The sequence below is a fragment of the Scleropages formosus genome, chromosome 7, assembly GCF_900964775.1.
Source record: "Scleropages formosus chromosome 7, fSclFor1.1, whole genome shotgun sequence".
NCBI classification, from domain to species: domain Eukaryota; kingdom Metazoa; phylum Chordata; class Actinopteri; order Osteoglossiformes; family Osteoglossidae; genus Scleropages; species Scleropages formosus.
The window spans coordinates 32,461,809-32,487,300 of NC_041812.1; the positions used below are offsets into that span (position 1 = coordinate 32,461,809).

The 25,492-nt window shown below is 43.2% G+C and overlaps 1 protein-coding gene across 2 annotated transcripts; it reads left to right on the plus strand.

Moving 5' to 3' along the window:
- The first annotated feature begins 11,756 nt into the window (after positions 1-11,756).
- LOC108941980 (pleckstrin homology domain-containing family O member 2-like) lies at positions 11,757-23,659 on the plus strand. Of its 2 annotated transcripts, XM_018764964.2 has the most exons (7): positions 11,757-11,876; positions 12,006-12,249; positions 17,256-17,405; positions 17,797-17,913; positions 20,585-20,689; positions 20,881-20,979; positions 21,125-23,659. In XM_018764964.2, exons 2-7 carry the CDS (start codon positions 12,238-12,240, stop codon positions 22,994-22,996), a joined length of 2,355 nt encoding a protein of 784 aa, XP_018620480.2. In that variant the 5' UTR covers positions 11,757-11,876; positions 12,006-12,237; the 3' UTR covers positions 22,997-23,659. The 2 variants fall into 2 exon arrangements, with proteins under 2 accessions (XP_018620480.2, XP_029109655.1); XM_029253822.1 differs by having other exon boundaries at positions 11,757-12,249.
- The last annotated feature ends 1,833 nt before the right edge of the window (positions 23,660-25,492 follow it).

Here is a 25,492-nt window from a genome sequence, read left to right on the forward strand (position 1 = left end):
ACCGCGAGACCCCGATACCCTCCCCCCCCCAACCCCTCGGTACAGTCCAGGCACGCGCGACGCCCGCGAAACTCGCTTTGATCCCTAAGAAGGCGCCCGCGGGAGTTTGGGTTGTGGCGTTGCTTCTAGAGATTTAAAATTACTTCTAAAAAAATGACAGCGCATGATGTTATATTTCTTCGTAAAAACAAAGTAAATATGAATTGTCTAATCTGGCAAGGAAAAAAAAAATATTTTACTGTCCGTAGGCAGCGTTTTGGATGACAGTTTCAGTACTAAAAAAAAAGCTCAGAGGTTCAAGCAGAGTACAGTTTTTAGTTTTTGGAGTATATCGCCAAGTAGAGTGACTTTTCAACCTAGATGTTATAAAATGTATCAAACATGAACCTAATATACCATTTGTCATAAATACCATGACACTTAATAATATTTCACTAATAAAATGCATCCTCTTTAATTGAAAGCTGCAGTGGGCAGTACAGTAATACGATGGTAACAGGATAGTGCTGCCATCTAGTGGTCAAAGAATTTTCTTGAAAACCCCCCGAGGTGTTCAGCCCGATAGATGAAGCGTGTATGGTCTCATAGGGCTTAGAAATGGAGAAATTGTGGAAATCTTCTGACCCTGCTTTCTGCAGGTGCCCCTCGTGTGTGAGCCTGCACGGGTTAAATTAATTTACCCCTCAGTACAGATTACTAGTAGCACCAACCTGGGGTATCACACTCCTCAGCCTCCCTGGGAAAGTCTATGCCAGGGTGCTGGAAAAGAGGCTCCGGGCGATAGTTGAACCTCAGATTGAAGAGGAACAATGTGGATTCCGTCCTGGCCGTGGAACAGTGAACCAGCTTTTTACCGTCTTACAGATAATTGAGGGGGCATGGGTGTTCGCTAATTCAGTCTACATGTGTTTTGTGGACTTGGAGAAGCCCTACGACGACGTGGAGGAGTTTAAGTACGGTATCTTGGGGACTTATTCATGAGTGAAGGGAGAAGGGAGCATGAGATCGGCTGCAGACTGGGAGCAGTGGCAGCAGTAATGTGGTTGCTGTACCAGACTGTAGTGGTGAAGGGGGAGCTGAGCCATAAGCAAAGCTATCTATTTACCGGTCGGTCTGCGCCCCTACCCTCAGCTATGGTCATGAACTCTGGGTAATAACCGAAAGAATAAGATCGCGGATTCAAGCGGCTAAAATGAATTTTCTCCTCAGGGTGGTGGGACTCACTCTCTGTGATAGGGTGAGGAGTTTGGTCATCCAGGAGGAACTCAGAGTACAGCTGCTACTTCTCCGCATTGAGAGGAGCCAGTTGAGGTGGTTTGGGCATCTGGTAAGGATGCCCTCTGGGAGCCTCCCTTTGGAGGTATTCCAGGCACGGCCAAGTGGTACAAGACCCCGAGGTCAGCCTAGCACCCGCTGGAGAGGTCATATCTCCCAGTTGGCCTGGGACTGGCTGGGGATTCCCCATGTTGAGCTGGAGGAAGTTGCGAGGGACGGCGACGTCTGGGCTTCTCTGCTATCCCTATTGCCACCGTGACCCTAGAAGGACTAAGCATCCAAGAAAATGGATGGATGGATGGATGGACCATTGTGGGCACATTCTAGATGCCACCTGGCCATATGAAGGTTGCTTTGCAGTCCATATGGCACCTGTAATGTAACCCACATTTAGTCTATCTAGGATCAGGTGTGTAGTTTTTACTATGCTTTCCCCACCTGGCTCAGTAGCCACTCTGGAAACTAGAAGCACTCTTGGTGGTGCCCAAGAAGGCTGCACATTTTTTAAGCCATTCCAGCCTCTTAAGGATATGTTGGCAGGGCTACACAGAATATAGTAGCTTCTGATAATTTATATTTCCATGCTTTCTGTAAAGTGAAATTTTTATTTCTTGCAAGGATGGACTTTTAAAAATGAACTCAAATGACGTGGCCTTTAAATATTCCATTCCAATTATGCAGAAATGGAATTCAGAATTATTTACATCAGCGGTCGCCAGCCCTTGTAATTATGATAGGCAGGATATGCAGGCTTTTGTTTCCAGCCTTCATCAAGGAATCAACTATGATTAATTAGACAGATAATTGTTTTGTTCAAAATGTAAAAATTAAAATTACAAGCCTGTGGAAAGAGCAGGAATGGTATTGTGCTTATAAAGCTACATGTTCAATGTATTTTTGTTATTTTTTATGAAAAAATGGAAAGATGTTTGATTGTATTTAACGAGGCGGCGAGGAGAACAAAAGGCCACTTGCCCTGTCGATCATGACAATTACTGAATGTGCCCTATGTCTAGAATTAGCCTCACCATAGCACTTACTGTGGCAGGGGCAGAAGTTGATAACAGACTTTTCAAAAGCAAAAGAGCATTTCCCAGCTTAGCGTTAATTTGCATGCACCTCATACAGCCCAACTCTGGACAAACAACACCTATTCACTGATGCGTATACATTAAAAACACTGTTTCTAGAGGATTAGTTCTCGGTGATGAAGGCCCCACAGAACCCCATTCAGTCAGCATGAATTCTAATACGATGGGAAGTATTTGACATTGCTGTACATGGTGTAGAAATAAAACATCACTCGGTAACACGTAAAATAGTCAGCTGTGTAGGTTAGTCCTATGGGTTTACATGTATAGGTTGTTTTTCAAGGCTGAATCTAAGCGCAAAACAGGTTTCTCTCCCAGAAATGTGTGGAAGTTAGGGACACTCTCCTCTCTAAGAGCCTTCATTGTCCCATTTCTTGGTCATCAGCACTGGCATGTAAACAAAAAAAGGCTTTTAGAGAACCTGAGCGTGAGATCCTTGTTTGTGGTTTCCATAGAAATGTAGTCAGAATAAATGAGCGTGGCAGAAGAAATCACCAGCAGCCCAGAAAGACTTCCACCATTACCCTTCAGGCTAATAGCCTGGTCTGGGCCGAACTTCTTGCACTCTGGAGGAAGCTGGGCGTTATAAAAACACTCACGTGGAACCTGGAGCCTGCATGTGGCCTTTCTAAAGCATGCCATTTTAGAAGTCCAGCAGCCCTGGTTGTAGAAATTTGTGTTCAGTTCAAACATGTAAGAATCAGCACAACCTGAAAAGCTGAGTTAGTGAATGTTAGTCCTCACTGAGACTCACCGCACACTCAATGCACACTTTAATGTGTCTCACCTACCCACCTACTTGTCCTCACTGGCTAATTACAAGACAGCATTCTGCTTATTTATTTCTATATACGCTTTCAGCCAGATTGCGTCTAAAACATCAGTTTTTATAGTAATCTTAGTAAGAAGTGGTGTTTTAAGTAACAGAGCTGTGTTGAAAATAAGTTGACATGTACAGTACATCATGTGCTCTTGGGTGGTAACTAAAGGCTGCTGTTAAATAAAAGTTAAATGCACTAATATGAACACTTGTGAAAAGTTGATGAGGGCAAAACCAAAAGAAATCCATTTAAAATGTGTTCAGCAGAAAATTATCAAGTGCTGAAAAATTAAATGGTTGCAAACTTTTATTGCAGTCTTAATATGACTGGCTCACTGAAGTTCAACTTGTGCCTCATCACACTGGCAGAATTAATTCGTTTATGACACTGAATTACATACATTTCATAAAGTCTGCTGCATAGCAGAAAGCCTCTGCAGCTAATGAATGAACCCAAAGTATGTTCAACTCAACTTCAGGAAAGTAAAATATAAGGGTATTCATTCAAAAGTATTCAGATGTAAGGAGAATGGCCTGTAATGCACAATTTTCTCATCAAACTATACCAGAGAAGAGTATCATGACAAAATCATGCAAAATGCTTTATAGAATTTATCGAAAATTGTAAATGTAACTTTTGCTCAGACTGGGGTGAGTTCTGTTCTTCAGGGTGCTATGAATACTGGTTCTGTACTGCTTGACCCCCTTTGTTCAGTCAGTATTTTTAATGTAGAATCTGATATACACCCCTCCGTGAACCGCCACCTTACCGTGGTGGAGGGGTTTGAGTGCCTGAATGAGTCCAGGAGCTATGTTGTCTGGGGCTACATGCCCCTGGTAAGGTCTCCCATGGCAGACAGGTCCTGGATGACAGACGAGACAAAGCGCGGTTCAAAAACCCCTTATGAAGAAAAAATCAAGGCTTTCGTTTACCCCGCCCGGTATGGGGTCACCGGGGCCCCACCCTGGAGCCAGGCCTGGGGGGGGGGCTCGCATGCGAGCGCCTGGTGGCCAGGTCTATGCCCACGGGGCCTGGCCGGGCTCAGCCCAAAGCCATGACGTGGAGCCGCTCTTCGGTGGGCTCACCACCTGCCGGAGAAACCGTAAGGGGCCGGTGCATTGTGATTTGGGCAGTGGTCGGGGCCGAGTGCCCGGCCGACCCAAACCTCGGGCGCCAACTCTGGTTTTTGGGACTTGGAATGTCACCTCACTGGCGGGGAAGGAGCCTGAGCTGGTGCGGGAAGTTGAGAGATACCGTCTAGATATAGTCGGGCTCACTTCCACTCACAGCTTGGGTTCTGGAACCACTCTACTCGATCGAGGGTGGACTCTCCACTATTCTGGCGTTGCCCAAGGTGAGAGGCGGCGGGCTGGTGTGGGCTTATTAATAGCCCCCCAGTTCAGCCGCCATGTGTTGGAGTCTACCCCGGTGAATGAGAGGGTCGTCTCCCTACGCCTTCGGGTCAGGGAACGGTCTCTCACTGTCGTTTGTGCTTATGCGCCTAGCGGCAGTGTAGAGTACCCGGCCTTTTTAGAGTCCCTGGAGGGCGTGCTGGAAAGCGCTCCCACTGGGGACTCTGTCGTTCTACTGGGGGACTTTAACGCCCACGTGGGCAGCGACAGTGACACCTGGAGGGGCGTGATTGGGAGGAACGGCCTCCCTGATCTGAACCCGAGCAGTGAGTTGTTATTGGATTTTTGTGCTAGTCGCGGTTTATCCATAACGAACACCATGTTCATGCATAAGGGTGTCCACCAGTGCACTTGGCACCAGGACACCCTAGGTCGGAGGTCGATGATTGACTTTGTAGTCGTTTCTTCTGACCTTCGGCCATATGTCTTGGACACTCGGGTGAAGAGAGGGGCTGAGCTGTCAACTGATCACCACCTGGTGGTGAGTTGGATTCGATGGCAGGGGAAAAAGCTGGACAGACCTGGCAGGCCCAAACGCATAGTGAGGGTCTGTTGGGAACGTTTGGCGGAGGCCCCTGTCAGAGAGGTCTTCAACTCCCACCTCCGACAGAGCTTCAACCAGGTCCCGAGGGAGGTGGGGGACATTGAGTCTGAATGGACTATGTTCCGCGCCTCTATTGTCGGGGCGGCGGTTCGGAGCTGCGGCCATAAGGTCTCCGGCGCCTGTCGCGGCGGCAATCCCCGAACACGGTGGTGGACACCGGAAGTAAGGGATGCCGTCAAGCTGAAGAAGGAGTTCTATCGGGCCTGGCTGGCTCATGGGACTCCTGAAGCAGCTGACGGGTACCGACGGGCCAAACGGAGCGCGGCTCTGGCAGTCGCCGCGGCAAAAACTCGGGCTTGGGAGGAGTTCGGTGAGGCCATGGAAGAAGACTTTCGGTCGGCCTCAAAGAGATTCTGGCAAACCGTCCGGCGACTCAGAGGGGGGAAGCGGTGTTCCACGAACACTGTTTACAGTGGAAGTGGTGCGCTGCTGACCTCAGCTGAGGATGTCCTCGGGCGGTGGAAGGAGTACTTTGAGGATCTCCTCAATCCCTCCGACACGCCTTCCGTAGAGGAAGCTGAGACTTGGAGGGGGACTCGTCCATTACCCTGGCTGAAGTTGCTGAGGTAGTCAAAAAACTCCTTGGTGGCAAGGCTCCGGGGGTGGATGAGATCCGCCCCGAGTTTCTCAAGTCTCTGGATGTTGTGGGGCTGTCTTGGCTGACACACCTCTGCAGCATCGCGTGGAGTTCGGGGACGGTGCCTCTGGACTGGCAGACCGGAGTGGTGGTCCCTCTTTTTAAGAAGGGGGACTGGAGATTGTGTTCCAACTATAGGGGGATCACACTCCTTAGCCTCCCTGGGAAAGTCTATGCCAGGGTACTGGAGAGGAGAATCCAACCGATAGTCGAACCTCGGATTCAGGAGGAGCAATGCGGTTTTCGCCCTGGCCGTGGAACACTGGACCAACTCTATACCCTCACTAGGGTGCTGGAGGGTTCGTGGGAGTTTGCCCAACCAGTCCATATGTGTTTTGTGGACCTGGAGAAGGCATTCGACCGTGTCCCTCGTGGCATCCTATGGGGGATACTTCGGGATTATGGGGTTCGGGGTTCATTCCCTGTATGACCGGAGCAGGAGCTTGGTTCGCATTGCTGGCAGTAAGTCAGACCTGTTCCCGGTGCATGTTGGACTCCGTCAGGGCTGCCCTTTGTCAACGATTCTGTTCATTATGTTCACGGACAGAATTTCTAGGCGCAGTCAGGGAACGGAGGGTGTCTGTTTTGGTGGCCGCGAGATCTCGTCTCTGCTTTTTGCGGACGATGTGGTCCTGTTGGCTTCATCAAGTCAAGACTTGCAGCGTGCACTGGGGAGGTTTGCAGCCGAGTGCGAAGCGGCGGGGATGAGAATCAGCACCTCCAAATCCGAGGCCATGGTTCTCAGTCGGAGCTCCCTCCGGGTTAGGGGGGAGTTGCTCCCTCAAGTGGAGGAGTTTAAGTATCTCGGGGTCTTGTTCACGAGTGAGGGAAAAATGGAGCGGCAGGTTGACAGACGGATCGGTGCGGCGTCCGCAGTAATGCGGTCATTGTACCGGTCTGTTGTGGTGAAGAGGGAGCTGAGTCGTAAGGCGAAGCTCTCAATTTACCGGTCGATCTACGTTCCTACCCTCACCTATGGTCATGAACTCTGGATCATGACCGAAAGAATGAGATCGCGGATACAAGCGGCAGAAATGAGTTTCCTCCGCAGAGTGGCTGGGCGCACCCTTAGGGATAGGGTGAGGAGCTCAGTCACCCAGGATGAGCTCGGAGTAGAGCCGCTGCTCCTCCGCATCGAGAGGAGCCAGTTGAGGTGGCTCGGGCATCTGTTCCAGATGCCTCCTGGACGCCTCCCTGGGGAGGTGTTCCGGGCTTGTCCCACTGGGAGGAGGCCTCGGGGCAGACCCAGGACACGTTGGAGAGACTATGTCTCCCGGCTGGCCTGGGAATGCCTTGGGGTTCCCCCAGAGGAACTGGAGGAGGTGTGCGGGGAGAGGGAAGTCTGGAGGACTCTGCTCGGACTGCTGCCCCTGCGACCCGGCCCCGGATAAAAGCGGAGGAAGATGGATGGATGAATCTGATATACAACCCCAGTTCCAAAAAAGCTGGGACAGTATGGAAAATGCTAATAAAACCAAAAAGAACTGATTCCTAAATTTACTTTGAATCGTATTCAAACAAAAACTGTTTGAAGACACGGTATTTCATGTTTTACCAAAACAACTGCATTGTTTATTGAAGATACAACTTTATTCTGACATTGATGCAAACAGGTAGGACAGGGGTAGTTTAGGATTAATAATGATGTGACAAGTTGAAACAAGAAGGTGATGTGAAACAGGTGAGGCAGTTATGTTACAGTATCTAAGGAACTTCAAAAAAAGGCCCATTCTTGGATCGAGGCTCCCCAATTTACCAACAGATATGTCAGCGAATAATCCAGCACTTTGAGAACAACATTCTCCAAAGACAAACTGGTAGGATTTTAGGCAGTTAACCCTCTACAGTGGACAATATGAGGAAACAATTCAAGGAATCCGGTCAAATCTCGGCGCGTAAAGGGCAAGGCCAAAAACCACTCCTGAATGCACGTGATCTTCGATCCTTCAGGCATCACTGTCTTAAAAAGCATCACACGTCTGTAATGGATATCATGGCGTGGGCTCAAGAATACTGCGGTAAAGTATTTTTAAAGTAAAGTATGACTCCCTTTGTCACTCAACACAATTCGCCACTGTATCCACAGATGCAGGTTAAGGCTTTACTATGCAAAGCAGAAGCCAAATATCAACACTGTGGGACAGTGACTCCAGAAGGACAGTGTTGATGTTTGGTTTCTGCTCTGCATAGTAAGCTGTGTTTAGACTGTGGTGTGACAAGTTAGTTTTACCCTACTGATGATGTATTGCTGCAATAATAATCCTATTCATATTAGAACCTACACATGTGACACCATCCATGACAGAGGGAAAAACAGACTGGAAAGAATGACATTTATTCTGATGTTACATACATAACCTCCTCAGTTGGTATAACGTATGATTTATTCAAAAAAAAAAAAATGAAATGTGCAACAGTCTCTCAGTGTGACCACAAAACACATTGTCTTGATACAACTACCCCGGCTAGAAAGAAAAGCAGGCTCAAGGAACAGCACAAAAGGGTACCTGTACATGAGGCTTTACAGTCGTTGTTCGGGGGCTGGAAGTACAGGGGCTAGGGTGCGAGTGATGGGTGTGAGCTTTTGTTTTGATCAAAACCAGGAAGTCGGCCTGGCATCCAGAACTGCATGTTGTCTTGCTGAACTAAGATGAGGAAGGCTGGTAAATTTCAATAAAACATGCTCCCCATATCCCCGATGACAGACACCATGCAGGCAACAGCCTGTGGGCATCATGCTCCGACAGAGAGAGCCATCCAGCCCCACAAAGTCAGTATAATGTAAAATTTTACATCCAAAAGAAATAAGCATTTACTGGATTGTGACTGAAGACATCAAATCTTATGCAGATAAGTTGGCAATTTTGTTTTCAGATGGTTATTTACTACTGTTTTCAGTTCACAGGATATGAACAAATCCACTCAGTCACTTTTCAAGACCAATTAAGAGCCATCACTATTTATGAACAGAATATATTCATACTGCAGGGAATGGATTCAAACACACAAACCCCAAAGATGTGAAACAATACACTTTAAATAGGATCCCTGGACAAAAAGTTGGTCACAGTAAATTTATTTCCTTTTTTTCTGAAAAACAATTATATGCAGAGCTTCTGTTTTGATAGATTTTAGCCTTGCTTTTAGCCTGCCCTGCTTCAGACTGCTACATGATGTCCTCTGTTTCCAGTTTTTTTTAAACTCTGATTTTCATTTTGCTTTGCAAATGCACAGAAAGTGTCAGTAAAACACTTTACAGTGTCTTGAATGATTCAGACAGGACAAGTACCAGAGGAGGAGCATCACAATGAACAGGGGGAATTCAATCTATATGGATTTGCTGTTTTCAATTACCCACTTTAATGCATTTTTAACTTTTACCTACAAATTGCCTGGGCTGTACATTGGACATCATCAATAAATCCATCTACATTGACATTATCAATAATTTTATTCACACAAAACACATCAAGCAGAACGCACTAAGTCATCAATATGCACATAATTTGTCAACATACTGTCCCCTAACTGTAACTTTTTCTTGAAATGTAAAGTCAATCTTTTTCAGCACCAGAGATACTTAGACTAGATAAATATGTGCTGAATTCCCAGTCAATCAAGCCAAAAGCTAATATCATTCACAACATTTTTGCACTTATGCTATGCATCCAAAAAAAGTAGTTATTGAACTTCTTCTGAAAATCCGTTTAATCATTTAAACAGATCAGATTTTATTTTTAGTTTACGGTAATCTAATTTAATTTGGCAAGCACATATATTTGGTAAACATACAATAACGGTACAGTAAATAAAGACATTTCCAAGAAACCTGACAAAAGCGGCTTTCAAAATATTTCTTAATTTATTCTGGCAGATTGCTCACTTTCTGCAATTCATGCATGTTTTATTAGGCTGTTTTGCCTGTTTGGGAGAATTGTACTAGTGTTGCTTTTGATTTTGTAAATGAATGTAACGGTGGAAAATATAACTGCAAAAACATATTAATGTCTACTACGTATTTATTTGCTATGTCATATTTCCTCTGGATCAAAAGAAGACTTTCAAAATGTGTTTTGAAAATTCAAATTCCTGTACCTTCTGCAAACAATTAGCTTTTGAAATATTTCAGTTTATCTAAGTTAATTTGGATATAAATATTTTGTAATAAATATGATAGAAAAACAACACTATGAATATTATATTTAATTTTTTAATCATTTACCTTATCAAAACTAAGCATCTTTTAGACTACAATTAAAATGTAATAAAGATAAGAATTCTGTTGTGTTATTATCGGAATGTGAACAAAACTGATAATACAGTTTTGCATAAACAGCAATATCTTCATATCTAACTTTCTCATGGCTGGTCTGGGTCTGTGTGTTGCTCTGCCTACAAGTGCTGATGATGGTTCTTAAATAGAACAATGAGTCAATGCAATAAAACTGAAATAGCTATATATATATTGGGCCATTTCTGGGACCTTTATTAACCTTCATCATCACCACAGAAGTATTATGCACATACTCACTACTGGGCTACACATCAGTGTTTAATGATTTTTAGGTCATTCATGTAACGCTACATGGTGTGAAAAGGCAGTACCTTCATTCTCAAACGATATCTGATGACCAGCCAGATTATTGGCTTTATTTTTTCTTCAGTACATACTTTGACACATAGCATATGTGCTATGAAACATAACTCACACACATCAGGAAACCCTAGCTGTGCTGTCAAGACAATTTTTGAAAGACATATTCTGAGTTGCAAAAAGTTAATAAAAAGTTAAGAAATTTTGTTTGACCAATATTAAAACTGAAATAACATGGCAAGTAAGAGAACACAACTGTGAGAAACTATGAGAATATATAATATATAACTATAATAGACTATAACGGTGCGATGGCGAAGCGGGCTTGGCTGGGTCCCGCTCTCTGGTAGATCTGGGGTTTGAGCCCTGCTTGGGATGCCTTGCGATGGACTGGGTGTGTCCCCTCCTGCCTTGCGTCCTGTGTTGCCAGATTAGGCTCTGGTTCGCCTTGACCCTGCTCGGGACAAGCAGTTTCAGATAGTGTGTGTGTGTTCATGGCAGTATTACAGAATATTTTATGCTGAATTTTTTTCTTATGTGACAGTAAAATATCAGTAAAGTGACAGCAAAGTTTCAGTAAAATGTTAGAAAAGCTTAAGTGACAGTAAAATATCAGTATATTTTCAGTAATGTGTTAGTAAAGGCTAAGTGACAGTAAAGTTACAGTAAAGTACCAGCAAAGTTTCAGTAATGTATTAGTAAACGTTAAGGGACAGTCAAGTATAAGTAAAGTTTCAGTACTGTAATGTGTTAGTAAAGGTTAAGGGACAGTAAAGTATCAATATAGTTTCAGTAATGTGTTAGTAAAGGCTAAAGCGACAGTAAAGTACCAGCAAAGTTTCAGTAAAGTTTCAGTAATGTGTTAGTAAAGGTTAAGAGACAGTAAACTTTAGTATCAGTAAAGTTTCAGTCATGTGTTCGTAAGGTAAATAAGTGACAGTAAAAAGTGACAGTGAAGTATTAGTGAAACATCATTAAAGCTTCAATATTGAATAAAGTGTCAGTAAAATGATGTCATTTAAGTATCAGTAAAGTAAGAGTAAAGTAAGAGGAACGCCTCAGCGAACTTTGCTTTATCGTGTTGTCCTAGGCTACAGCCTCAGGAAGGAAACTGTGACGAGCGCCAGTATCTTCATGATTAACCGCGCTCTGACTGTCCCCCGATCTTCGCCATTTGTGCAGCCGACAAAACACAAACCTTTACTTCCCACTTTCACTCCATTACGAAAAGCGCTTTTTATATATCTTTGTGTATGTTTTTTCTTTACGTTTTCTCAGGAGCATCTTCACTGATCGCACGGCAACCAACCGCACGCCACGAGGCGACGGGCAACAACCTGCCGGCGTTCTTCATGACAAGGGCCTTAGTTTTCACGCGTCGCACGACATGAAGTGTAGCCTTGCTGTCGGCGCCCACAAGCGAAAAGACGCAAACATGGCAGGTCTGTAGCAGTGGGTGACAGGCGCCCTGCCCGGAGCCTCCCCTCCTTCCGAGCCGCAGCTCTCCGCCCGTGAACTCGCCGGAAACCAAACTCTTTTTTTTTTTTTTTTTCTTTAAACTTCTTTCGCAGCACCGAGTCAAGAGGAAAAAGAAGGCGAGAAACGAAGAAGCAGCGAGGGGCGAACTTGACTCGAGTCGAAGTTCCGTTTTATTTTGCTTTTTTTTCTCTCATAGTTTCGCCATGCAGTATGTGAGGAAGAAGAAGAGCATCTCGGAAAGAAGAGGAGTGTTTTTGAAGAGCGCCAGATAAAGTCCGTCTCGGCCGTTTTTCTTTGCTGCTCGCTTAGCGGATCTGTCTTATCATGATGGAAGATGTAAGTAGTCTTTTCTTCTTCTTTTTTTTTCTTCTTTTTTAAGTGTGCGTCGTCGTACTGGACAGAGCCCGTTTCTGGACGCTCTGTGCCGCGATTAAGCGCTTTCTCTGCCCCTGAGACAGTACCATGGGAAAACACTGTGTTCCCAGTACTTTTTACTGTAAGACAAGAGACGTTGGGGTTCATTGCTCAGTGTCGCTCAACTTCACAAGATGCTGCTGCTGCGAGAAATGATGACAGTTTTTTTTTAAATGACATTCTGCTTCAATAAACCAATTCAAACAACAAAAGAAAAAAAAAATCTGTTTTTTTTTTTTTTTTTTACTGAAAAGCAGACAAACTAATGACCAGGCAGTCACTGGTTTTATTGTATTTAACTTTGGCTGAGTTTATGACAATGACGCGCCCCATGTTAAAAAAAGGGTGTGAGATACATGTGTGATGTTGGTTCTCAGTGATGCTGGATCTGTTGCACACCTGTCCTCCTGGACCACAGTGGTGCACATCAAATCAAAGTAGGGCTGCATTTACTGTGGGAAAAATGATTACAAAGTTAATTATACATGGCTGTCTCCCAGAACAATTCATGAGAGAATTAAATTATATTCCAAACCACAGCATGCAAGGGGTATTGTGCTCATTTAGGAGTGTGTCCTTAGAAGAGCACTTTGGTTTTCTAACCAACCCACCAATTTCAATAACCGCTTGTCTAGATTGTGCAAAAAAAAGACAAGATCTGCTTTCACACCGGAGTCTCATTCAGGATTAACCCAGCTAAAATGGTTTTGCAAAATATTGCAGCAATAAAAATCAGGAACTAGGATGGACCAATGACACGATATTTGTGTTGATCGCATCCCGAGACATGATGCTCGGTATTTGCTCCTCCTGTGTCAGTCGTTCATCTTCATCTGCGTCCTGGATCAGGTGCTGGTAGAGTATAGCTTATTGAAAATAAAAAAAAAATCATAAGTCTTTCATTATATTCATTGTTTTGTGAAGTTTTTTAAATAACCATCCATGAAAAGGTTAAAAAAAAAAGTTTTAATTTTTTTTAAAAACATTTTTGAAACAACTGGTGTGTTTTGAGCATTACATACTCAAGAATGTTCAGTTTAATGTGAGTTCTGTTCATATTTCAGACTGTGCTGCTGGTCTCAGTATACGGCAGCTGTAGAAGAATTATTCTCATCTTGATCACTTTGTCGCCTTTGTGCTGGACATTAATAAGGAAATCCGGAGGAAAAAAAAACAGTTGAAGCAGTTTGTAAGACTTGGCCCAGCCGCGATTAGACGGGTCACAAAATGTTTTGTATGTAGGCAGTACAGTGTGGGTGGGTTTATTCACTTTGAGATATTTTGCTAAATGCAGGCATTCACCGCTTGGCTACGGAGCCTATGTTAGGATCAAAACTCTATTATCTGTATATCTGTGCATTTTTTTTGTATTTTACATTAGGCCTGATATTCACCTTAACATCAGTTAACCTTGCACTAGTTCTTGTTTGATGCATCTTGTCCCTCCTGTTTTATGAGCACTGAGTCAGCTGTAGGACTACTTTGAATCTACACTGATCTTACAAGATTGTTGTTGCCATATATAAACAAGGGGTGTTTTGCTTTTCACACTTGTGGTGTATCCTAAGTGCAGGCTTATGCAGCGACGCTTTTTCTTTATACTTGTGCAGGGGAGCGTATGTCAGATTGCCACCTTCTTGTAGGAACTCTAGGGCGTCTGTTATAGCACGTGGAGGCAAACATGAACAGCTCTTGAGCCTCAGCACTCCCTTGTCCCCTGCTGCTCAAAATACTGATCTCGCTGTGGCTGCTCCTTTCCTGGTTTCAGTCTGGTGGCTGTTAGAGATGAGCAAGTAGCTTCACGGGATGATCTCAACTTAGCTGTACTGAGAGCAGTGAGGGTCAAAGCTCAGGGGAGCTTGACTTGTTCCAAATGTAGTCTCCACCCTAGCAGAGGGCTTGATTCAGAACACATGTTGGTGAAGATATGGCTCTCTTATGGTCTCCCCACCTCTAATTTTTGCTTAGTTTCAAATAAATTTAAAGTATGCTAGTAAGCCTTTCAAGACAGAGTATGAAGGAAACAGCAATAAATAAAATCTGCGAATCAAGCATTTTACTGAAATCGTTTTTTCCGTGTGTGAATTAAAAATATGTTCAGATTGCTGATCACGAGATTCAGAATACATTAACTATAATTTCCGCTTATTACTGACTCAAGCTGAAATGCAAGCTTCCATGCTCAGAGACAGAAAAACAATTATACGCTCATTCTGAGAACGTATGCATCCATTTTTCAGTCTTCCGTGTTATGACATAGGTACACGTTTGTTAACATGCATGGCCATTTTAATTTCTCTCATGTTTAGTGGCTGTGAACTTCAGATTAAAACAGCTTTTTTTTTCATGAGCCATTTAGCTGAGTTGACTTTACATCTGCATGACAGACTAAGCCAGGGACGGATGGTTCCATGTTATACCTGGCTGCACACAGCTGGGCTTTCCCAAACGCAGTCCTTCAACAGAATACTCTGCTTACACATCCTGTGTTCTTTTTTTTTAACCTTGTGTGTGAGAAAACCAAACTCAAGTCACTGATCTTCCTGTTTCATCAGACTCACCCTGTTGTGGTATCATGAGAAAGAAGAGACCTTGTCCAGCATGGTTGAGTAACAGAGCTGGTGTATTCCTATTCTTCTCTATTTGCCGCTTCATCGTTAGCTAAAGCAAACAAGTTCGAAGGCTTGTAAAGGCTGTAAGCCCAGTGAAAGTAGAAAAACAGCCAGCTAACCCTTCCAAGGCCATCCTGTGGAATTTCCTTCTATAGTCCAGAGATCCTGGGCCTTAGGCCAAATGTTTAAAGGTGTGTGTGCAAATCCTCAAGAGTCAAAGCACAACATGAACAACAAATTTTTTTCATTTGTCATCATAATCACCTACGAGCTCTCCTGATACCATCCACGACTCCCTCGATTTCTTAAAGGTACCGTGTGTTTTCAGGATCTTCCTGACTTCAGTGTGACATTTTGGACAGGAGGCTTTGTGGACCAAGCATGACTGCAGCTTGAATTTCAACAGAGTCTCATCCTACACAACTTCCTGACAAGTTACAGTGTACTCACTGAGCAAAAGCCCCCTGACCGCCCTAGTAGTGAAATGAATCAAATGGTTATCTTCACTCGAGGAGGTGATGTCATTGTCCATACTGTACTTATATGGTCTGGAAACATATTTATTTTATTTTATTTATTTTTATTTTTATAGAGCGCCCTTCTCACGCAGTGACACAGAGGGCTTTAACACAGGCATAAAGCAAGAAAAACAGATACAAAGAAGACAGTCGACTAATGGCTATCATAATAAAGTACTTTTATAGAGCTATAAGTATACCTACATATCTTTGTTTCAGTTTCCTGCCATTCAGAAGAAATAATTGAACATATGTTTTGCCTTCTTAATTGGCATTTTTCAGCATGTAGGCATTGATCCCTAACTGATCCCTATTTTTTCCATGTATATTCTCAGAACCATGCAGTTCAGAATTCTTCACTTCTGGTTCAGGTCCTGGGGGGTAGTGTGTGCAGTTTGCCTTTTTCAATTTCATCCAACCTTCCCACTGTCCCTTGTCACCAACCACTTGTCCTGAGCAAGGGGGTCACAGCAAGCCAGAGCCTTGCCTAGCAGCACAGGGGACACACCCCAGGTGGGATGCCAGTTTGTTGCCAGGCACCCCAAGCAGGGCTCAAACCCACCACACAACAGGCACTGGCTGAACCTGCCACACCAGCACATCCCCCTTTCCATTTCTCTCACACACACACACACACACACACACACACACACACACACACAATCTGAAACCACTTGTCCCAAGCAGGGTCGCAGGGAGCCAGAGCCTAACCCGGCAACACAGGGCATAAGGCTGGAGGGGGAGGGGACACACCCAGGACAGGACACCAGTCCATCACAAGGCACCCCAAGCAGGACTTGAACCCCAGACCCATTGGAGAGCAGGCACAGGCCAAACCCACTGCACCACTGTGCCCGCCTTTTCTATTTCACTTCAGTTTATTTTATAAAGCCATTGTTGCAAAAGTGACATATGGTGCTGAACAGTATGTACAGTGATAAGTGAAAGAAGACAGACAGATAAACATATCAGTTTGCATTTATTCAGCCCATAAGAAGCTAACTGGCAAGTGAGGAGGGGAAAACAAAAAATTCAAAACCCGTAGAAATGGGAGAAAAATAAGCACCTGTGGGTCCAAGTACCAGTGGTTGCCTACCCTCCTTGACATCCTGGTCTATTAAATGAATAAATTGAATTAAATGTATGTATTAAATTGCTATGATGTCGATATTTGTGAGTCACTGCAGTTTCCTTCCTGGATTATAGCTGCAGATATCGGGTGTGTCCCCCACTTTGGTAGTAACGATACCAACTTAGTTGGCTATATACGTACATCACTCAGCTTTTTTTTTATAACTAAACAGTGTCATTTTTATTTAATATTAAGGGGTAGGAAGTTAAGGTTTCAAGGTTAAAAAGTTTCATATCTGTATTTTACATGCAGCTTGTTTTATTCTTTGTGCTCTTATTATTCAAATTCATTATACATCTATTGAATAGCAGGTACAGTAGTCTGTTGCTATATTAACTGCCGCTGAAGCCAATTAAGCATGAGTGATTTCTTTGTAGAAGCTTGGGTCCATGCTCCCACAACACTGAGTGCAATACTCCAGATGAAATATGGAAATATTTCACTTCATTAGTGAATACTTCCACTTGTTAAACACAGTTGGCAACACATTCTGTAGGGAGGATATTCTGCCATTTCACTGTCCCGATACACATTTACTGTCCGGGTGTGAGCTGCCCGAAACTTTTTCTGTACTGTGACTTTACAACACTTTTACTCATGGCTGGGATGTGGAGTTCTGAAGGGAGAGCACATTTTCCACCTCTGTTTTCTTCCCGCACGTGGCAGGGTGTGAAGGGGGAGGTTGCCAAGCCTGACGAGTCCAAGTTTGTTGGAAAGGCTGGCTGGGTGAAGAAGTCTTCAGGGAAGTTCCTGGGAAGCTACAAGGATCGCTACATCTTAGTGGATAAGACAGAGATTGTCGTCTATGAGAAGGAGGTAAATCATGATGGGAGACTTTACCACAGGGTACATAGCATATAATAACAGTAGGACCCTGGGACTTTTGTTGTGTTCCAGAACTTTAACATTAATAGTATTAATATTCACTTTTTAATAACGTATTGATATTATTAAAGCAAATAATACATCCGGACGTCTCTGTGCAAAAATTAGCTGGTGAATGTAAACTGACGCGTAACACGTAAATAATGGCTGCGTGAAAAATCCAGATGTTACGTTGTATCAAAGCGATGAATATGGTTAACCTGGTGATTAGTGGGAAGCAGTGGAAACCCAAAGTCCCTGATAGGCAAAATTCTGTATTTACAGTGCCTGTAGTGCGTTATAGATAGAAAGATTGTTATTTTTCCCATATGTGCTCGTGCAGGATTTGGAGAGGTGCATCGAACGAGTGGATCTTGAAAAATATGACAGATGCTGTAGAGTTAAGGGTCCGTTCCAGAAGAAGAACAGACTCGTGTTAATTCCAGCCCCCAAAAGCAAGGTAAGGAGACAGCAACGGCCTCAGTGTGATGAGCTCGGTACATCTGTTTTCTCCATCAGAAAAAGTGATTCACTCCTGCTTTTTTTGACCCTGCTCTGTCCATGTCGTAATGTAAACATCAGTTGTTACTACATTCTCTTCGCAGTGCCAGACAGCCACAAGCCAGAATTCTTACCTTCAGATGTGCTAAACCTAAGTAGAGGCCATGTCAGATTGGAGGCTGCTCATGCACACATGGTGACTGGAAAATACTATACAGCTCTGCTGTGACGGGTGTAACTGAAGGGATGATGCAATGGCGCTGCAGACAGTCTGCATGCCTTCACTAAGGATTCAGATGGAAATACAGAGCCCTTCGATTTTATGCTGTGGAAGAAGGGGGTGGATTTTCTTGCACAAGTGCAGAGTCATTGTGGAAAACTTGATGCGTTTTGAGAACAAATGTATCGGACAAGGTGTCCCACTGAGGAGTGGCAAATGGTGTGTTTGCAGGTTGTATCTATGAAAGTGTTTTGGATGAGCACTTACTTTTGTATTGCATGTATGCGAATGATACAGAAGTCCAAATTAAAAAGAAGAAACATTAACTTACATTCTAATTTGGTTGTTCTAGCTGCAGTCCATTACTAGACAGCGTGCAGAAAGCAGGATGGTCTGCTGAAGTTTGCTGAAATTAAGGGCAGTGTCAGGAGCAGGAATAAGAGAGAAGCTAATATTAAGCTATTATTAATATTAAAGGGGAGAAGAGCTGACACTTTAGACCAGAGCAGATGTCAGAGTAAGAAATGGGAGGAAGCTTTTTCTGCAGAGAGCCACGGGTTCTCAGTATGAACCTGAGTCAGCTTTCAAACTCTGTGTAGTTTTTCCAAAAACGTTAGCATAAACAGTACGACACTGTACTGTGGTCATAGAAATTTGCGGATGACAGCAAAACTTTCTCAAAATATGTATTGTTTTGAACACAGTGACTGACAGCTGCTCGTTTTCCATGAAAAACTCAAAACACTGACTTCCCCTTATATTGTTTGGCGAATTCCTGGGGAATAAACGTCCTCGAGGACCGTAGCTCAGCAGGACTGAGGATATCACATGCTGGCATGGAGCACATTTCAATTACGATTATCGCTCAACCACACAGTTGTACTACTTCAAGAGGTCTTAACCCTGGTCTCATGCTGGTTTATGTAGTAAATCAGATAACCACTATAAAGGGTCCTTTAAAGACTCCTTTTGAGCTCTACATGCAGAACCCAGCGAGAGACAGGATGTCAGGCACACTTCAAGGAAACTATAGCACAACAATGTGTGCTCAAATACTGGATCATTCAAGTACAAAAGGCACTCAAACTTATGTAGCAGTGTTCACCTTAGTTTTTACATTTAGCAGACGCTTTTCTCCAAAACAACTTCCAATGAACTGTATGTAGTGTTATCAGCCCACACATCGTATTCACCGTGGTGACTTACACTGCTAGATACACTACTTACAAAGGGTCACTCATCCATACATCAGTGGAACACACTCTCACTGTCACTCACACACTGTGGGTGAACTTGAACAGCATGACTTTGGACTGTGGGAGAAAACCAGAGCACAGGAGGAAACCCACGCAGACACGGGGAGAACATGCAAACTCCACACAGACTGAGTGGGGACTGAACCCACGTCCACCGTGCTGCCCACTTTTATATTTATCTTAGATAAAAGTACCAGAGTTCCATTACAAAAAAATGTATAATTTATTTACAAATGAAATGAGTTGGTAGGTCAAACCTCAATACTGCTGCATGCAACTATAGTTCTCAAGGTCTTTAAAAATCAACCACAACACACCAAATAAAAATGTCTATAAATTCAACTTGAAATACCAACCAAAGGTTAAATATGGCAAAACTGAGTAATAAAAAACGTGACAAGGCCCTCTACTCAATACAATATATTTATGCTCGTCACACAACAACTGTCAACCAACTCTTCTTGTTGTCGTTGACATGCCAATATCAGTAGGAAAACACCTGCACTTGAGAGCCACCAACTGGAGTTTCTCTCCACTATTTAAAGGGATTACATATGAAAGGTATGCCAACTTAAAGGGACAGCCCCACTACACTATACATACTTGCAGTGGATGTAAAACACGGGCTTGATGTTAAGGTTGTTTTTAACAAGCCTTTTCACCCTTTTTAATTCTTCAAAAGCACAGTATTCCTATTTGCACTTGTAATCCATTGGTTTGCGGAGGAAGGCTTCAGCGTTTCCTTCAGAGATTTCTTTGCAGTGGGGTAGTTTGGACACATTGATGTGAGCAGAGCGCCTACTTGTACTTTTGGAAATTGTTTTCTCCCGGAAATAATTTGGACAGATTGGTATTATCTGTTGATTAGCACAATCATCACCATAACAAATTTTGTTTTATTCAGTCTTCCATTATTTTATTCATTTCACAAACTGTTCAGCCCAGGTCCCTTTGACCCTTACGTAAAGCACTGTATGTGCTCTGATGAAAAACACATTTGAGCGAATCTTCCCACTCAGTACTGACTATGAGCCATTTAAGAACACTAAATATTTTTAAATGTTGACCAGGTTCAGAACCTGGGTATGGGCCAACACTCTCAGATGTGAGTTATGGGCCTACTGCTCTCACTCTATTTTTGTGATTTGTTGTAGGTCCATGATGTAAAACTTCAGATTCCAAATCCCGAGGAGAAGGATGCTTGGATTAAGGCTCTTAGTGATGCCATCAACAGAGCAAAAAATAAAATTTTTGATGAGGTATTATTTCAGTTTTTTACTTTTAACGCATGCCCACACATATTTGACGGTTTGACATTAGTTGTATGGAGAACAATATTTAAGCGTCCCTTTAAATAACTTCAGCAGTAAATATTTATTGTTTCTGAAATGAGTTTGCAATTTTACTGAAGACCTTTGTTTTTAAGACTTTGAAGTCTTGTACTTAACAGGTAAAAATTGATGAAAGCAGTTCATTAGAACATGTCACACGTACGAGACCTAAGGGAAGTCGAAGTCGAAGACCACCTACCAGGATTCATATGAAGGAGGTTTGTGTAACTCCTTTCAGCAATTGCAACCTTTCCTATTGTATGTTGCAAAGGCTGCTTTTTAAATATAGAAAAACTATGACCCACGTTCTACTGTATATGGTGTCACATTTACAATTAGTTTCTTCCCCTGTAACTATTTCAGGTTGCCAGTGTTTCATCAGATGGAATTTTAAGACTGGATCTTGACACTGTGGACAGTACACCTAATGGGACATATCCACTTATTGAAGAGGCAGAGGCTCCAAAAGAGGCCGTAAAGCCTCCTATGCCACCAAGTAAAGACAGTGAGACCCAACAACAGCAGCAAGAGTCCAGTCAAGAACCCAACTCTGAGACTACGGTTTTGAAGCCCCCTATGCCTCCTTCAAAAGACAGCAAGCCTACTACTTCAGCCATGGAGCCTCTTATGGGAAATGATCAAGAGAGTACAGAAGAATCTATTTCCATTATCCCAACACTTGAAAAAACAAGGAGATTGTCTGAAGAAAAAGACGTAGCTCCGAATGTAGTTCCAACAGCATCTAGCAAAGACCTCCAGCCTCCCACACCACCTTCCAAACACATAAAGCCCACTTTAGAAAAGGAAGTTCTGGAAAGTGCTGAAGGCACTGAGGAGGAAAAAGTTGAAGGATTGTTATCTGAGACTGTTCCAGGCAGCTCTTCTGAGCAAACCATGACTGGGGATGGTTGTGCTTCAGAGAGTTCAGCACCCTTAGAGCCCTCTGTGTCAGACCAGGAACATCTAGTTCTGCCGACCGCAGAACAGGAACCAACTAATGTACTTGAAGAATCTGCTCCTTCTGAAAAAGAAAAGCTAGTTCCCAGCAGCACAGTTACAGAGCATAAGGAGGAACAAAAGCTAACAGCACCACCCGTCCTGGAAGTCCTGGAGTCAAGTTCTCATGTGTCAAAAACCCCTGAGCAGTTGGTAGAACCCGTGAGAAAGAATCCTGGTCCACCTGCTCCTCCAAAGAAGAAGCCTCTGAAACCCCCAGTTATCACTGGTTATATATGTGATCTGCCGACAGGATCAACCGATTCCTCAAAACTTACAAACATACCTACACTTGATGATGTTGCGATGCCTGCTTGTGAGACTACTGCAACAGAAGCTAAGACTGTTACTGATTCCGGCAACCCTGTTCATACCACAGAAGTTACGTGTGCGAATGTAGCTGATGAGGCAGTCTTAGGTACTGAAATCATGATTCAGTCTGGTGAGATGGTTTCAGCAGAATCATCTAAGGGTGTGGTACCTTCTAGTGACACTGTTTCTGCAACAGTACATATTGCGTCAGATAATAAAGATACTCCAAAATCTGAAGAAGATACCACAGTTTCTCCGAAGCTCAAGAGTGACACTTTGATGTTAGTGGTGTCTAATTTTGATACGGGGGATCATCTGGATCTCACTGTAGAGCAAATAGACCAAGAGGAGTTGAGGTCTAGTGACAGTGGCCAACACTCTGATGACGAATCAGAAACTGCTGATAACATCAGGGCTTCAACCATAGCTTTGAGTGGCAGCAGAGCTCGCTTGGATGAGGACATTGGTGAAGACGGTGCAGATTTTATGGATAGTCACACCCTAGGCTTGGAACACAGGTCTGATAACACTGTTACTCAAAAGCACAAGACCCTCCATGACCCACTGGATGGAGACCTGCTTCACTGGCTCAGCCAGTCCTCCCCACCTCTCTTGGCACTCTTACCCTCTCTCAAAAGGGAGTCCAGATCTGTTGGAGACTTGTTGTCCTGCACCAAGCTTGTAGAGGAACTCTCTCCAATGTTCCAGAGTAATGACACTGGTGAGCTGTGCGGCACAGCATGCCCGGAGCTGAACACAGATAAGTTTCTCCACACACTGTCTGGCTCCATGGTCGACGGAGGTGCACCAAGTGAGGTATCACCACAGGAGCTCTTGGCTGAGGCTGTGGATAGGCTCCGTAAAGCTGATGAAGTCCTAAGGGAGGCAAACAGGATGAAAAATTGCTCAAGGCGACTGAGCTGGTGAATTGTAAAGTGGACTTTCTACAGTAATGAGCATCTTTTAGATGAGTTCCTGCTGTCATGATCAAAACTCATGTCTTTACACTTAAAGTCAAAATTAAATTCTCCTGATTAACTTAGATTACATAGATAGATCTCGGATTTCCATAAGCAAGGCTTTCCAGTAAGGCTAATGATTTTAGCATCATAATTACTATTCAGATTTCCTGCATAATGAAGTTTACATCTCATATTGCATCATTTTAAGCTTAACCTCAATTATCCATATTCATGCATATTACAAGTTGGGTGGCAAAGTGTGTCAGTGTCAGAGTTGCATTTTGCATTGAGGCCCAGCTATGTCTGCACAGAGTGTACATGTTCCTCTCTTGTTTTTGAAGGATGTCTCTGGGCACACTGGTTTCTGCCCACATTCCGAAGGCGTACTGTTGAGGCCTCTTGGGAAACTGCCCTTAGAGTGTGATTGTGCAAGCAAACCTCTATATTCTGTGACATAATGGGGTGCCATGTAGTTTACTATGCCTTATCGTATGGCATTCCCTGGGAATGCCTTCAGATCACTGTGACTTTCACTGGAAAAGTAGTTTCTATAATGTCCATATGAAAATTACAGATTTACATTTATTCATCTAGTTGATGCTTTTCTCCAAAACAACTTACAGTGTTAAGGTTACAATTATTTACCCATTTATAGAGGTGGGTAATTTTACTGGAGCAATTTAGGGTAAGTACCTTGCTCAAGGGTATTGCAGCCCAAGGGGAGGCTCAAACCTGGGACCTTTAGGTCTAAAGGCAGTAGCGCTAACTGCTATGCTACCAGCTGTTCCTAGTCTCCCTTTCATGAGTGATTGTGAAATATGGTAGCATTTCGAGACATCAAAATGTGCCCTTAACATGGGGTGTCTAGTCTAAATCATAGAGGACTATATTTGTACTGAAACATTAAAATCTCTTTCCAAGTGCTTGAAAACGACACATTGAGAACTTTTGGAAAATAATTTTATCTGCATAACTACAGCAAATATTCTGAAAAAATACACTTTGTGTGGTTTCCACACTTTAAAGTAAAACTAAACTAAGCGTTAAGTAGGGAAAATCAGTACAAGTCCAATTACAACTGGTTTTAACCTGCCTCTCAAGGCAAGATGTGTGCCAAAAATTTGGAGCTAATGAACAATTAAGAATTGTTAAGTCTAGGATTGTAAATAGATTGTATAAAAAAAGATTTAACAATACTGACTGCACATAATAGAAATAAATGGTTGAAATTGCAATGTTTGAATTTTTATGGTTCCTTATATGTCATTACAGAAGCACTGTTGACTTTTAACACTGTACAACTGTTCAATGCCAAGCCACATGTTCACATGAGCAGACATGTTTACGCCTGTTTTTAAATTTGCTCCCCAGACATGTTTTTTATATTAAAAACTGCCACGCCTCATTATTACTGGACTTTTAATTCTGGCAGTCAAAGCTGTGTCATGGTAACTATTACCGATCTTGGGTGCTGTTTCTGTGGAATTATTATTAACATGCAGCACAGCAACGGCTGGTGCAGGTTATAAATAGTGCACAGGAACTCGATATTTCCTGAGTGTGTCAAATTGCAAATCACTCCTACTTGTACTGGAGGAGAACAAAGAGGAACTGATATCTGCACTCTTACCTTCCTCTCCCTGCGCAGTCAGAAAATAATGCCCGTTGCAAAGCGTGGCAGCTTCACAACTTGTGCTTTTTTCTTTTCTACCTGCCTGTTACACTGCATTCATTGCAGCATCATTTCAAACACTCCTCATAGGCAGTTTACTAGGGCTGAAGTCTGATCACACCTTCTGTTTGTTGGTTTGCTAGCTCGGTGGGCTCCCTTTCCATCTGTTGGGTTGAATACAAATAAAAAATGCAGAAGATATTGTTTTGCTGCATATTACAAGATAACATTCTGCAGTATTTTCATGTAACGTTAAAATTACCATGTAGTATAATCGTGTAATATACCACCTAGATAAGAGCACTTACTGATGAAATTTAACTTTATCATTTCTTGAGCAAATTTTATGAAATGTGCTTATGAAAGCATTTTAATATAGACATTTGTTCCTGCAATTGTGTATATTGTTTATAGAGTTCAATAAAAAGACACCTGCAAACTCATGAGGCTCTAATCATTTGCTGATCATCAATTTGCTCGTTTTAGACACACTGTGAGGTTTCTAGCTGTTGTTGTCAGTTATGGTCCTTGTATTTGTATAAGTGATGTATGTGGTAATGCTCTTGGCTTTGTGCCAATCCTCTGCACACAGCAGGGCCAGCAGATTCTGGAAACCCACTGCCTATAAATGACATCTCCATGCAGCTCATGGGTGTCTCCCTCAGACTTGGCTCAGGAAAGATCGGGTGTACATTTCATGTGGAGAAACCCCAAGTACCCCACCCCAGACATCATCCAGACCCTCTTTTGCCAAGATCACATCAGCCTCTGCCACATCCATGACACCTA